This window comes from Dipodomys ordii, unplaced genomic scaffold (genome assembly GCF_000151885.1).
Source record: "Dipodomys ordii isolate 6190 unplaced genomic scaffold, Dord_2.0 Scaffold158, whole genome shotgun sequence".
In the NCBI taxonomy this organism is placed as follows: Eukaryota; Metazoa; Chordata; class Mammalia; order Rodentia; family Heteromyidae; genus Dipodomys; species Dipodomys ordii.
Window position 1 is genome coordinate 2142884 of NW_012267374.1, and position 16131 is coordinate 2159014.

At 39.4% G+C, this 16131-nt stretch overlaps 1 protein-coding gene across 4 annotated transcripts; it reads left to right on the forward strand.

Moving 5' to 3' along the window:
• The first annotated feature begins 6 nt into the window (after window positions 1-6).
• Window positions 7-12512, forward strand: Smim8 (small integral membrane protein 8). Of its 4 annotated transcripts, XM_013032883.1 has the most exons (4): window positions 7-125; window positions 4606-4735; window positions 9512-9665; window positions 12098-12512. In XM_013032883.1, exons 3-4 carry the CDS (start codon window positions 9531-9533, stop codon window positions 12254-12256), a joined length of 294 nt encoding a protein of 97 aa, XP_012888337.1. In that variant the 5' UTR covers window positions 7-125; window positions 4606-4735; window positions 9512-9530; the 3' UTR covers window positions 12257-12512. The 4 variants fall into 4 exon arrangements, with proteins under 4 accessions (XP_012888337.1, XP_012888335.1, XP_012888336.1 ...); XM_013032881.1 differs by lacking the exon at window positions 4606-4735; XM_013032882.1 differs by lacking the exon at window positions 7-125 and having other exon boundaries at window positions 4557-4735.
• Window positions 12513-16131: the final 3619 nt, after the last annotated feature.

Genomic DNA, 16131 nt, shown 5'->3' on the forward strand with positions numbered 1-16131 from the left:
GGCAGCGGTTTGGAGCCCGGCGCGCGCGCGTGTGCCCAGGCGCCGGCCCTCGGGGAGGGAGGGGACGGCCGAGGCCCCCCGACGGTCTGCCACCGCCTTTGACTAAACCGTCCTCCATTTTTCGGGTACGGTACATAGAAGCGAAGGGGGGTTTGTGCCAGGGCTCGAACCCAGGGCCTCGGTTCCCCGGGGGTCCCTTCGCTTTCTCTGCCCAGGGCTGGCGTTCTCCTCCTTGAACCGCGCCTCCACTTTGTATTATTTCTCTCTTCCTGGTTCATTGGAGAAGGGGAGGTTCATGGACTTTGCTGCCTCAGTCCCCAGAGCCCAGCCCTATGAGTAGCCAGCATTCACAGGCATGTGCCTCTGGCCAAGGGCTGGAAGACCTCCTCCTCCTTGGAGACACATCTCACATGAAAAGCCTCTTTATGTTTCTTAGGTCTTATAATAACGCGTAAATGCAGTCTTGCTGTCCGTGTAGAACAGGGAATTGAGATGGCAGGAGTGGTCTGGAAACGGGAAGATCTTGGGCGAATCCCACCCTCTTCCTACCAATAGACAATGGCTTTGGCCGAGATGCTCTTAGTTTAAAGGAGGGTGGAAAGTGGGACTAAATCGTGAGGGTGACAGTGGTTTCTGTGTTCTGAACCTCGTATCCTTTTCATACTTGTCAGTTAATCCACGTACCTCAATCCACACCTGTTATCAAAGGTAAGATTTGAAGCTGTATCTGGTGGTTTGCCTCCAGATTCCCAGATAGTCCAGAAGCTTAGATACAAGGATCCTAGTTCGTAGTCATGCCTAGCAGACAAATGGAGAGGTTCTTATCTTCCAGTTAACCTGCAAAGACCCGGAAGGAGAGGTGTGGCTTGAGTGGTAGAGCATCAGCCACAGGTGAAAAAGCCAAATAAAAGTGCAAAGCCCCTAGTTCAAGCCCCAGTACCTGCACTCAGTATCACACACACAACACACACACACAAGATTTGAAAGCTGAGAGTGTTGGCTCAAGCCTCTAATCCCAATACTCTGAAGGCTGAGGTGTGAGGATTGTGGTTTAAAGTAGGCCTACAGGAAGTGGCGCTGTGGCTCAAGCAGTAGAGCGCTCGCCTTGAGCTGACGAGCTGAGGGATAGCACTCAAGCCCAGAGTTCAAGCCCCACGACCGACCAAAAAAAAAAAATTGTGAACTAAAGTAGGCCTACAGTAAGTAAGTCTAGACTCCTTTCTGTAATTAACCAGCCAAAGGCTGGAAGAGTATCTTGGATAGCCAGTTTTGAAGGGGAAAAGACAAGAGAGAGAGACAAGGCTCTGAGTTCTAGCCTTACTACTTGGCACGTTAAAAAAAAATAATAATAAAGATTTGAAACTCCCTTAGAGTCAGTCAAGCTTTAAAAGCCTCTGATTTCTATCCTAAGCTTATCTCTTTCATTTTAAAGGTGTTCTGCAGCAGATTGCAAGTTACTTTCTTGTCTGCTAAGATAATGTGAAACTGATTTTATTCATATTAAAATAGTTTCCTTGGATTGGAGGCCTGGCTGAGTCAGTAGAACACTAGCCATTGAGCAAAAGTGTCAGGGACCAATTCCAGTCCTGGGCTAGGACCTAATAAAATATATGTTGTTTCCATTTAATAATTCCCTGAATCTTTTATTTTTAGGCGGTCGTGGGGCTTGAACTCTGGGCCTGGGTGCTGTCCTTCAGCTCTAGGCTAGCACTGTACCACTTGAGCCACAGCGCCACTTCTGGCATTTTTTTTTCTGGGTATGTGGTGCTGAGGAATGGAACCCAGGGCCTCATGCATGCAAGGCAAGCACGCTACCATTGAGCCACCTTCCCAGCCCTCCCTGAATCTTTTAAAAAAAAAGGTTTTGATGATTGCTAAGGTTTCTGCTCTTAAACATTCTGTCATTGTAATTTTATCTGTAGAAGAGTTTATTTCTAAAATTATATTAGATAATGGACTTCCACCCAAATTCTTACATTCTTTATATCCTGATCTAATTTTCAGGTACAATATATCAGTTAGACACATTCTAGATTATCCCCAAAGCAAAAGCAGGTAGAGAAAACTCACTCAAAAATGACCAGTCCTGGTTCTGCCTAGCTTTTAGTACTATGGATTATTGTAATTGATGGAGCTCCATTCTCACACAAGATACAAATGCCCCCAAGAGTTGTGTAAAGGGGCCGGTCCTGGATCTCTACTGTTGCCTTTTCACATTGCATGTTTCCTTCCCAGGAAGGAAGGACAGAGGAAAAGGTAAATGGAACATTTTACCAGGAAGGGATATGTAAGGTATGTGGAGCAGCATAGTATACTTTTTTTTTATATAGGCTAGTTTATTGTTTTTTTTCCCCAGCCCTGGGCTTGAACTTGGGGCCTAGGCACTATCCCTGAGCTGCTGTTTGCTCAAGGTTAGCACTCTACTACAAGCAACAGCTCCTTGTCTGGGTTTTTCTGTTTATGTGGTACTAAGGAATCGAACCCAGGCCTTCATGCATTGCAAGGCAAGCACTTTACCACTAAGCCACATTCCCAGCCTAGGCAGGTTTTTTTATGTTTAAGTATAGATACATGCGTGTGTGTGTGTGTGTGTGTGTGTGTGTGTGTGTATACATACACAAAATATATGGAAAGTAATATATATGCATATCCTGTATATGTATATATGCTCACACATATACAAATAGCAGTTTCTTGTCATAAGTAAATAAGTCATTCATAGGAAAAAGAGAAAATAAGGGCTGGGAAGGTGGCTCAGTGGTAGAGCACTTGCCTTGCATGCTTGAGGCCCTGGGTTTGATTCCTCAGCACCACATAAGCAAAAAGAAAAAAGCCAGAAGTGGCACTGTGGCTTAAGTGGTAGAGTGCTAGCCTTGAGCTGAAGAGCTGAGGGACAGTGTCCTGGCCTAGAGTTCAGGCCCACGACTGGACCAAAAAAAAATAAGAGAGAGAAAATAAGATCACACAGCCTACAGTGCCTGATTTATTACTTGGCAAGTTGGCTGGCACATAGTTCAAAACTGAATTATTTTAGAACAATGTATCATTTCCTTCCCCTCCTGTAAGATGTTTTATATGTATGGTTTTCCCCCCCTATTTTTTTTTCTTTTGTCAGTCATGGGGCCTGAACTCTGGGTCTGGGCGCTGTCTCTCAGCTCTTCAGCTCAAGGCTAGCGCTCTACCACTTGAGCTACAGCACCACTTCTGGCTTTTTCTGCTTATGTGGTGAAGAATTGAACCCAGGGCCTCATGCATGTGAGACAAGCACTCTACCACTGAGCCACTTTCCCAGCCCATGATTCACCTTTTAATACAATAAAGGAGAATCCTACGTAGACACTTTAATTCAGCATAAAAATAAAATATATAAGTAGAAGCTGATTATTGTTATATGCAAATAAGTTAGTTACCTCCAGTAGTGTGGAGGGAGAAGTTGGAGGACATGATGAGACTTAGGAAGGTCTGATGGTAATATCCTTTTTGTTATCATTTCATCTGAGTGGCAGTGTCAGAATAACCTATTCACCAGGGCACTGATGGCTTTGTAATCATAGCTACTGAGGGTGCTGAGATCTGAGGATCGCAGTTCAAAGCTAGCCTGGGCAGGAAAGTCCAAGAGACTCATCTCCAATTAGCCACCAGAAAATGGGAAGTGCAGCTGTGGCTCAAAGTGATAGAGCACTAGCCTTGAGGAGAAGAGCTCAAGGACAGCATCCAGGCCCTGAGTTCAAGCCCTATGACCAAAAGTAACTGAACAGCTTCTTCCTATGTTTTGTGAGCATATGATTTGTTTTTCAGCTTTTCTACACTCGGAAATAGTCAGTTTTTATTCCTAGATTAGTAGCTTATAGTTTCACTTGTTTAAGAGTTTTGTTTTTTCCAGTGTACCTACCCATCTGTGAAGAAACAGCTGAGAGATTTTGTGTTCTTCATACATACACAGCTGTATACATGTGCTAGTCAAATGAGAAACACATGGAAAAGATTTTCTATTCTTTGTGGTTTTATATATGTAACAAATTCTTGGCTACTAACACATTTTTTGGTCCCAGTAATCTCTTTTTTTTTTGATAGTATATGTACTTATGAAAATTTTCTTACTAGTGTTATAAATATAAGCAAATTCTTGCAATTTTGGAAGGACTATTTTACAGTCTTCATTGCTTGGCTCAAAAAGAAAAAAAATAGTAAAACTAAGCTGACTAGCCCTACTTACAATAAAAAGTAAAATAATGAAAAATATTACTTTTTTCCTTTACAGAAAGTATCAAAAGCAATGGAAATTGTGGTTATATTGGCTCTTTTCAAGTATGCATATGGTTTTGCAGTCCAAGTATTCTTTGCCAATTGGGTAAAAACAAAAGACAGTGCTTTATTAAGGAGAACGTGAATATGACCTTGATTGCTTATTTTCATAATTTATTACAAAGGAAATATAGGTTTTTTTCAGGAGAAAAATAGTTCAAGGAATCTTGGAACTAAAATTATTAGAATTTGTGTTAGACCACTGGAGAGATTGATATGGCTTTTTTTTTATTGACCTCTACCATAGGTTGAATTCCATGACATTCACCACCACTGCATCCTTTTAATTTCAAAATACAGGTTGAGCATTCCAATCTGAAAATTGGAACTCTGAAGTACCGTAAAATCTGAAACTTTTGAATGTCAACTTGATGCCACAAATGGAAAATTCACACTTGACCTCAAGTGTCAGGTTGAAGTCAAGAAAAAAGTACACAGTGTGCAGTTTATTCAGCATCCCCAAGAGAAAAATATAACCTCAGGCCCCTTGGGCTGCAGTAATTCTTTTCTGTATATGCTCTCACTGGGTAATGAAATGGCATGCATGCAGGCCCAGTATGCCTATGACAGGCACCACCATCCTAATGGAGCCAAGACCTTTGTACTCTACTTGCTGTAATTTTTTGCTTCTATGTTGCTCTGTGGAATAATGATAACACTGAAAATGTCAAAAAGACCATCAGATATCCCTATGGGTAACAGTGATAAGAAAAAGAGGAAGCATTTATGTTTATCTATAGCACAAAAAGTGAAGCTATTGGAAAAGTTGGACAGTGGTGTAAGTGTAAAACATCTTACTGAAGAATATGGTGTTGGAATGACTACTATATATGACTTAAAGAAACAGAAGGATAAACTGTTGAAGTTCTATGCAGAAAGTGATGAGCCAAAGTTAATGAAGGATAGAAAAACACTACATAAAGCAAAAAATGAAGACCTTGATCGAGTATTGAAAGAGTGGATCCACAAGCGTCGCAATGAGCACATGCCACTGAATGGTGTGTTGATCATGAAGCAAGCAAAGATCTATCACAGTGAATTAAAAATTGAAGGGAATTGTGAGTATTCAACAGGCTGGCTGCAGAAATTTAAGAAAAGACATGGCATTAAATTTTTAAATATTTATGGTGATAAGTCGTCTGGTACCAAAGCTGTGGAGAAATGCACTAACAGTAATGAGTCTTCAGTTGTTCAGTCATTGACCAAGGGTGAAATGGATGAAAGGGCTGAGAATCAAGGTGATCATGGTAATAATAGTGATGATGAAGACAGTATGGTGAACACTGCAGGGAAAGTGCCCCTTGACGATATGGTGCAGCTATGTGATGGGCTTATCAAAGGACTAGAGCAACGTACATTCATAACGGAACAAGAAGTCATGTCTGTTTATAAAATCAAAGGGAGACTTCTAAGACAAAAAAGGTTGTTAATGAGACAGATGACTCTAGGAAAACCATTTAAAAGTGCCACCCAGCAGAATGCTTCCTCATCCCTAGAGAGCCCACTTCCTGGTCCCTCAACTGCTTAGCTACTTAAAAATATATATATACAGGGCCCAGTTGCTTTTTAATCAAACACAGGTGCTGTTTGACGCTGACATGGGATTTAGCGGCCACTGCTGTGCTACTTAGTTCCCTAGTGCACACGATTTCACTGTACAGCGTTAGACCATGGTTTTTACTCACTACTTGTGTATGAGTAAGAGGGAGAAAATGATTCAGTCACTAATAGCATATGAATTCAGAATCAGGAATGAGGGTGAGGCCAAACAATCACAGAACATTCATGTGGGTGGCTGAGATAGAGATGTCTTTGCTTTCTGAACAGTCACTTGTACACAGCCCTTATTTCATGCCCACATTATTAAAAATATAGTGTAAATTACCTTTAGGCTATATGTATAAGGTTTATACAAAATCTTACAGAATATTATGTTAAAGCTTGGGTCTCGTTCCCTGGATATCTCACTATATGCAAATATTCTAAGAGCCAAAATAAATTCTTAAACATATTTGGTCCCAAGCATTGCATGTAAGGGATACTTACCTACTAGTGAAATTTGTGTTGACTATGTGTCTCCATATATGTATGTATGCATGTGTATGTGTATATATACATATGTGTGTGTGAAATATAGAGTGATTTAACAATCTGTCATTCCCAGCACATTGCCATCCTCACAAAGTGTACATGATAAACTGCTCTGAGGCCTTTCTGTGCTCTATGATGTGTACTCTGTGGACCCGCTTCCCCCATTACTTGGTCTTCCCTGTGAGCAACTTCAGACTACTTTCCATAGGATATCTTTGTTTTAATTACATGCAGCTACTTTCTAATAATAAAAGGAAAAAGCTGTTTGGTTTCTGGTTAGATTTTTTACTTTGATATGTTTGCTTTTTGGGGCCTTCCTAGTTTCCCCCCCCCCCCCACTAGCCACAGTTGTAGTAAACTCTGAGGCTGTGAGTCAGTGCTAATGGTGTGGCATTAGGTGTTAGAACTATTTTCTTTGTACATTTCTTACAGATAGGGCCTGATAATCATCTCAAATTACAATTTTACTTCAGTGATTTTTAAAAATTTACTCTTTCCCCACATTTGTAGTCTTGATAGGATTTAAGCATAGAAACATCACTGCTAACAGGTTAAGGTACCTGGCAGTCAAAACTTATTACTTAAAGTCTAAATACATTTATGTGTGGTGTGTGTGTGTGTGTATCATCATCCTTCCATCATGGTTTTTTTTTTTTTTTTTTTGTCGGTCGTGGGGCTTGAACTCTGGACCTGGGCTTTATCATTGGCTTTTTGGCTCAAAGCTAGCATTCTACCACTTGAACCACCTCTTCACTTCTGGCTTCTGCTGGTTGATTAGAGAAGAGTCTCAGATTTGTCTGGTTGGGCTGGTTTCAAGCCTTGATCCTCAAATCTTAGCCATTTGAGTAGATAGGATTACAAGCATGAGACACCAGTGCCCAACTGAAGAGAAAATTTTTGAGATTGTGGGACTAAAAGGTGGAAAGTTCCTTCATAGCTGTTTGTATAGTATTAAACGTTCGAAGAAATGTGCCTTCAACAGTACCACTTGAGCAACAGAAAGCATCGATTTTTGTCAACTTTGGACATGGTGACTTCAAGCAAATGTGCACTGGCTGTTACAGAATTATTTTAGAAGTTTCCCATAGTGAATTAAACCAGATAAAAGTAGTAACTGGTATGCAGGAGAAGTAAAAAATCCACTGGTTACAGCTTGAAAATTTAAAAGCTGAGGAAACTGCTTTAGTAGTTATCTTATATTCTTATATGGATTTGTAAGGAAGGGACAAATGGATGACTGCTTTATTCTATATAATGCATTTTATAGCACTGCCATTTGGCAAGTTGGCTAATTGCCAGAACTGTTCATTTGTTTCCTTGTAATTATCAAGGAAATAACATGCCCAGATGATGACAAACTTACTAATGACTGAGAAGAATGGACAGGAACAGAAGATAGTATCTTTTTTATCAAAACAACCATATGCCCACAACACTCGCTAAGTTGGATAGTGTATGTGTTGAGTTTTCATCTTCAAACTCCATCGTTCTGCAGCCTTCAGATGAAGCTATCTATAATTCACATTTTGAAAGTTCATTACTGAAACCAGGTGGGAAGAAAAAGTTCAGAATTTAGGTAAGGAGGTAAAAATGGAAGCATCATGAAGCATCTATTGACATGACTTCTTGGAGTCAGATGTCTGCAAAGTCACCTACAGCAGTAACATGTGGGATCCCTGAAGTACTCCTGGAAGATTGCAGCTATTGTGATAGTTAAACCATGTAATATTCAATTGCTACTGTCACTGGTATCCCAAACCAATTTAATTTTGAAGAATTTGTGACTACAGGCAACCACCTGTTCCTCAGGAATTAGCACCTCTTGAAATTTCTACAGAAATACTCACTGAAGTAACAATGGGATCACAAAACTGTAGTGATGATGAAAACATCAGTAATAATAACCAAAATATGCATGGAGAAAAAAGTGAAACAGAAGCCGAGCGCTGGTGGCTCATGCCTGTAATCCTAGCTACTCAGGAGGCTGAGATCTGAGGATCGCAGTTCAAAGCCAGCCCGGGCAGGAGAGACCGTGAGACTCCTATCTCCAATAAAACCACCAGAAAACTGGAAGTGGCGCTGTAGCTCAAGTGGTAGAGCGCTTGCCTTGAGCTGAAGAGCTGAGGGACAGCGCCCAGGCCCAGAGTTCAAGCCCCACTACCGACAAAAAAAAAAAAGTGAAACAGCTTACAGTGAACATTTGTAGAGGAGAATTCACCTTCAAGCAGATGTTCATGACAAGGTATTTACCTACCAAGTGCTTGTAAGTGAATGCTTTTTGATCACTGCAGCACAAATTGTTTGAACAACTGGTCTGATTTTCTCAAAACTGCATATTTTTGTAGTATATGAAATAGAAAACTAATGAATAAAGAGTACTTACACAAAACAAGCACCAGTGAATTACATGTGAATGTTTGACCCTACATAACTTTATTGTACAGGAAGTTGTGGCATGTCTCCCAAAGAGTTTTATCTTTTATTATCATTAATTTCAGCCTTTGGAAAGTTTTCTCTACTTCCTATCTCCCACCTTAGGCATTGGATGACAGGAATAATGACACCTGGAAAAAATACAAAATGTTAATGCTTCAAATTAGAAGAACCAGAAGATTACAGACATACTTGGTTCTAATAGAACAGATTTAGAACAACTGAAAGAGAAAGGATATTTAGACTAAGGAGTGTACAGAACATATTCTTTCCAGAGAGTTGCTGATAAGCAAAGGAGGAGTGAATAGAAACAACTAGTTATTTACCCTTACTGCTTGGGACAGCGGATGCTTGGGTGGGCCCATGGAGCAAGGGATTATCCATGGTACTTTCCTCCATGTAGTACTGGCTTAGTGTCAAATAACCATTCTCCAGACTTCTGTCAGCTTCATGGTTTATTGGTTTGATTTCGGGTTGGGTTTTTTTTTTTTTTAGGTTAAAATAATTTTACTGAATTAAGTTTAAAACATCACTTGGACAGAATTGACATCCACTTTTTGTGCTAATCCAGAATTCAAAAGAAGAACGTATTTGATTTTTATTTTTTTAGTGGCTTTATTTTTTTAAAAAAAAAAAAAAAAGTTTGTCAAAGAATTACGAAAGAAAAATATCTTGTTTTTAGGTAATCATCGTTAGTCAAGATGTCTTCAGCACCTGAGCCTCCAGCAGTTAAAAAGGAACCACCCAAAGAGAAAGACTTTCCAAACCCAGGGCTCAGAAGTGTTCGTACAACGACCTTATTTCGAGCTGTGAATCCAGAGCTCTTCATTAAACCTGTAAGAAAGACAGGATATAACTTTAATCAGCAATGAGAAGTAGCTCCTATTTTTCTTTAGTAATATGCTCTTATTGTGGATATTTTCTGTTGACTAATAAGACCTTTCTGAATTAAAACAAGTGAAAGGAAAATGCTAAATGCTGCTTTACCTATAAATATGTATTTAAGACATTGTTTTTCAGGCATATGGGTATAATAATGAAAATGGTTACATTTTAATTTATTAACTCCAATTGATGTTGCATTAATATGAAAGTAATTTTATGGTTTAATAACCTGCTATTAAATAAGACCTTCCACTGAAACGGAGACCAAAATGAAAAGCTTGTAAGTCTTACAGGCTGCAATCTAGTCTTTACTAATTTCTTACCATTCATCTGATATCATAAACTTTTGTGTGTCTGTTTATGCTGGTACTAGGGCTTGAACTCCAGGCCAGGGCACTGTCTGAGCTCTTTTGCTCAAGGCCAACACTTCACCATTTGAGCATACCTTCGGTTCCCCTTTTTGTGGTTAATTGGAGATAGAGTCTCTTGGATGTTTTTCTGCCCAGGCTAGCTTCCAATCTTGACCCTCAGATCTCAGCCTCATGAATAGCTAGGATTACAGGTGTGAGGCACCTACACCCAGCTGATACCGTAAACACTTCGTGAAAAATTCTAAAATACACATTTGTATACTGTTGAGGATGTAGCTTATCATTTATATTGTTTGAGTATATTTGATTTAATGAATTTCTTTTTGAAAATGTATCTTCTAGTTTAAAATAAAATCAGCCAGGAGTTGGTGGCTCACACCTGTAATCCTAGGTACTCAGGAGGCTGAAATGTGAGGATTGCAGTTCAAAGCCAACCTGGGCAGAAAAGTCGACAAGATTTTTCAATTAACCACCAGAAAACCAGAAGTGGTGCTGTGGCTCAAAGTGGTAGAATGCTAGCCTGGAGCAAAAGAGTTTAGGGACAGCACCCAGACCCTGAGTTCAACCTCTGTGACCAACAACAACAAAAAATGAAGTTATTATGAAACTGAGATTTAAAATTTTATAGTAGTTAGTGTAAATTGTTTTAAGGTTAAATGGGGTATTTTACATCACTAAGTCAACATAGGATATTTTTTAAACTTTGAACTAATGTGTTTACTTCATTGCTGAAAGTTTGATGTTTATTTTATAATTAAGCTTTGAAATAATAGTACAATATTCTTCCTTATATGCTTTCATTTTACAAGTTTTGCTGCCAGCAATGACCTGAATGTTTTTTGCCTCAAGAGAATGAACCATATTCACATATGTGCTTATAGCTGTGTTACAATTTTTCTGTTTTATTGTTAACATCTTACTGTGCCTAATTTATAAATAAAACATGTTTAGGCAAGATATAGTCTCAAATGTATATAGGGTTTGTTATTATCTTTGGTTTCAGACCTGGGTCTTAGATCTTGGGTCTTAAATCCAAACCTGGTGACTACTGTAGTGACCAGGTATGGAAACAAAGCAGAAAATGCCATTTGGAGCCGAGCCCCTGGTGTGGCTCATGTCTGTAATCTAGTTACTCAGCAGGGTGAGATCTGAGGATCGCGGCACTGTAGCTCAAGTGATAGAGCACTAACCTTGAGCAAAAAGAAATTCAGGGACAGTCCCCAGGCCCTGAGTTCAAGCCCCAGGACTGCCCAAAACAAAACAAAAACTAGACTATTTTTATCACTGTTGTGTGTTTGCACCAACCTAAGAAAGAGTAATTTGTTGAACACAAACATGCAAAATGAGGTGTCTATTTTAGGTCAGGAATCATAAGTTGTAATGGAGAAAACACTTCTCTGGAAGCTGTATTTAAAAGTTCTACCAGCCTTCACCCTTGATCAAGTTATATTGCTTTGCATAATACCTGTTCCAGTCACTAAATTTTCCTAAAATAATAGAGCAGGTTCCCAGAGATGGATATATACATTATTGCTATTGCTCTACCTAATTTAGGTTATGAAAGACTCTTGACAGTTGTTCTTGGGCAAGAAAAATTGCATGTGTACTTTATCCTCACCCACTAGTAAGCTAAATTGGGCTAGGGAATGGGAAGAACAGGGCACAGAGAAGTTAAGGGACTTCTCCCCATTACACAGATACCACTGAGGATGCTGAGTATACCAGAGCAGTGTCCGTGCCTCTTGCTCATCTCTCATCTTTCACCATACTGAGTAGATGGCCAAGATGTCCAGGGTATAGAGAAATTGTATAGAATGAGTAAGAGTCTATAATCTGTAAATAATCAGTAGTTGAGCTAATTGAATTAAGAATTGATTGTGTGATTATAATGGAAACACTTTCTGGACTGCTTGGGTGGGTGGTAGGGAGTTGTCAGTTTATTGGGAAGCATAAGAACTATTTTAATCTCTTCGGATTTTCAGTCTTGGGCTTTATAATTTTTTTCTTGACAGAACAAACCAGTAATGGCTTTTGGATTGGTAACCCTTTCGCTTTGTGTGGGTTATCTTGGTTATCTACATGCAACACAAGACAATAAGAAGGACCTCTCTGAAGCTATTGATAGTGAAGGACACAGTTATATGAGAAAGAAAACATCTAAATGGGATTAAAGTTCTGGTTCCTGCAGATAGAGCTTTATTAGAAGCTCTGAAATCTTCAATTGTAAGGCTTCCTGAGTGAGTCCAATAAAATGTTAAAATGCAGTTGCCATCAGTCCAATATAGTAATGTATCCTGTTACAGCTAACAGCTGTTACCTCATTCTTTGCCTACAGTTTGCCAGTTTTCTCATCCTCTCATAAAAGTGCCTTAAGGATAGAAGTCACTTTTGTTAATATGTAAAATAAACGTACACAGTGCTGTTAAATTTGTATGGAGTTTTTGTTTGTTTGTTTGTTGTTTTTTGGGTCTGGTCGTGGGGCCTGAACTCTGGGCCTGGGCGCTGTCCCTCAGCTCTTCAGCTCAAGGCTAGCACTCTACCACTTGAGCCACAGCACCACTTCCGGCTTTTTCTTTTTGCTTATGTGGTGCTGAGGAATTGAACCCAGGGCCTCATGCATACAAGGCAAGCGCTCTACTACTAAGCCATCTTCCCAGTCCTATATGGAGTTTTTAATGTTTTAAAACCTGTATCTTTGTAACTGTTGGAAAATTTAGTTTTGTTGTTTGCAAAGGAAATGTTCATTTGCTGCCTATCATAGAGCCTGCATATGTAAAGAAAGAAATCATAATTTTAAAGCCTGGAGTCAACAGTAAAGTATAAAAAATAAAAACTAATTTGGCTCCGAAATCATTTTTATAGGGGTAGAAGGTTCATGTATTTTGATTTCTATTTCATCTATTTTTGGTTCCAAATTTTAATTGAAAAGATACCTTCCCTCAGCTACTGAAATAATGATTAAATGGGAAAATGGTATAAAGCAATGTAAGTTTTTCTTTCTTAAAGGAAACATGTTATACTGGGCTATGCTTTGTTTTTGTTTGGTTTGGTTTTTTGGTGAGGGGACTGGAATTCAGGGCCTAGGCACTGTCCCTGAGCTATTTTTGCTCAAGGCTAGTGTTCTACCACTTTGAACCACAGCACCACTTTGCATTTTTGAGTAGTAAATTGGAGGTAACAGTCTCATGGGGACTTTTGTGTCCAGGCTAGCTCTCAGCCTCTTGAATAGCTAGGATTACAGGTGTGTGTGACCACCAGCATCCATCCTGGGCTATGTGGTTTTTGTTTTGTTTTTCCCAGTCCTGGGGCTATAACTCAGGGCCTGGGCACTGTCCCTGAGCTGCTTTTTGCTCAAGGCTCAGACTTTATCACCAGCTTCTTTTACTCTATCACTTGAGCCACAGCACCACTTCTAGCCTTTTCTGTTTAAGTGTTACTGAAGAACCAAACCCAGGGCATGATGCATTCTAGACAAGCACTTACCACTAAGCCACATTTCCAGCCCTGGGCTATGTTTGTATTTGACTGGATTAATTTTATTAAATATGTCCTGGCTTCATTTTTGTTTTTTGTTTTTATTGTTTTTGTGATACTAGGTTTGTTGTTTTTTTGGGGGGGTCCCGTCGTGGGGCCTGAACTCTGGGCCTGGGTGCTGTCCCTCAGCTCTTCACTTCAAGGCTAGTGCTCTACCACTTGAGCCACAGCGCCACTTCCAGCTTTTTTCTTTTTGCTTATGTGGTGCTGAGGAATCGAACCCAGGGCTTCATGCATGCAAGGCAAGCGCTCTACCACTGAGCCACCTTCCCAGCCCTGATAGTAGGTTTGAACTCATGGTTTGCTACTTTCTAGGCTGGCATTCCACCACTGAGCTACACCTACAGCACAGCTTCTTGCAGATTGTTTTAGAACTTTTCTTGTAGACATGAAGGCTCAGGCTGCCTTCCAACCATGATTCTCAGGATCTCAGCCTCCAATTAGCTAGGATTACAAGTGTGAGCCACTGGCACCAGCATTAATTCTAGTTTTTAAATAACTGGTTTAACTACTAGAAGCTGAGATCCTAAGAACTGTAGTTAGAAGTTGATCTGAGCAGAAAAATCCATGATATCCCATCTCCAAAATAACCAGAGAAAACCTACACTGCAGGCATAGTTTAGTGGTAGAATTCCAGCCTCTGAAGCAAGTTGAGTATGTGTGAAGCCCTGAGTTCAAACCCCAGTACTGGAAATACACACACACCAACTAGAATTATGCATTAGGCAATAAGTATAAAATAAGAGATTCCTTACCATCTCGTATATATATGTGTGTGTGTGTATATATAAAGATATAGTTATTATTTGTAGATATTAAAGAGTTGCAATTTGAGTTTACATGTAAATTAAATTTTTATTACTAAGTCCTAAATATTTCTTTGCTATACTTATCCATGTGGTATACTTCATAACATTTAAGTGCCTTCTAACTTAAATACCTTTTGTTTTTGCTTTTCCTATGTATTTTAGTTGTTGCAGATCTAAGATTCTTCTGTTTTCAGCTTCTGTACTTGATATCAGAGTTCCATCTTTTTAAAATTATTTTGCTCTTCAACAAAATCAGTTGCTATTCAGTGTCCGGGGAGATACCGGTCAAGTGACCTGTCAGGAGGTTATCAGGGCACAGAAAGGCAACTAGAACCAAATGGCTCGCAGCCTGAAGCCACGTAACCACCATGTGAAGGAACCAAGACAGCAAAAGATATGGTCAGGCACCAGCTGTGAAAAGTAGGGTGTCAGAAGAATAACATTGCATTTTAGGAACAAGTACTTAGGTAACTTTCTACATGGTGTTAACAGGTTATATTACAGCATTGTGTGTCTAGAGTTTCAAAGATTGTCTGCCGTACAATGATTCTTTCACCCATTCTCTATCAAGTGAGGATGTAACAAGCAAAGTAAAATACCTGAAATGGTCGTTAAGATTTTGAACATGCAACTTTGCCTGGTCTGATCCTATCTGCTTCTGGTTAAGACAGTGGACTGTGAAGAGAAATTATGAATTAGGGCAGAAACCTAGATCTTGCTCCAAAGTCTAGGATGTTTTTGGCCTTACTATCTATCTCCTTATATGGTAAGTATTCATAACATAATCAAGCAGTCACATTATCGTCAAACATAAGGTGTTCAGATTTTAAATACTGAAACAATTTTGAAACAATTATCTAAAAGACTGGGCTGTAAAAACTACCTATTGGTGAAGCAAAACTAAGTTTTGTGTTTAAAAAACAGCTGGTCAGGGAAGATATATACAGTGGAGTTCAACTAGTTAAAAAGGATCTTTTTGTGGAAATTTGAAAGTGGACAAAATTGACAGATTAGGTCTTGATAAGAAAACCTTTGTTGACTACAGCGTAAGTGACCTTTTCCCAGGGAAGTGATCTCTTGCCTTAGAAGAGCTGTTTGCCAAAATCCACAAGCTGTTCAGTTGGCTTTCAAAGAGTCCTTAATGCACACAGTGAAATTACTGATCTTCCATGGAGTTGTCAATCCTTTCAGTTTGCCAGGCTCTGAGGGAGTGTCATGATGGAAGACTCAGTTGAAAAACAAGGGCAGTCCCAGGAAAATCAAGGGCTTACACTAGCTTTTGGGCAAGAATTTTTAGGAGTCATATTGACACAGACTGCATTCTTTGCAGTGGTTTTCAGTGTTTTTAGTAAAAATTCTTCTCTTCCTTTCTCCCAATCCCAATAACCATTTTCTTGACATCAAGCCTGGTATCATATGATAGATTTGTGTAAGTTCTTGAATCAGTTACCAGGCCATCTAAGTCAGTGGAAATATGATGCATGAAGGAATTTTGTGACACATTTAGCTTATTTAAGCATTCTGTTGTTGAGATTAATTTCATTGAAGTTATTATTTTATTATTAGGCCTGCCTGGCAGACGCTGTGTATGACACTACTAAACAGTTTTAAATTTTAGTAATAATTTTTTGCCTGAGTGTTAATAGCCAGAATTTCTAAGGATGTTTTTCTAAAAATCATAAGTGTAATTTGGTTTACTGTGA

Excerpts from the sequence above, each read along its gene's own strand:
- Smim8 (XM_013032883.1), top strand. The coding sequence starts at position 9,531 with ATGTCTTCAGCACCTGAGCCTCCAGCAGTTAAAAAGGAACCACCCAAA. Across the intron at positions 9,666-12,097 it reads CAGAGCTCTTCATTAAACCT|AACAAACCAGTAATGGCTTT; the intron begins GTAAGAAAGACA and ends TTTTCTTGACAG.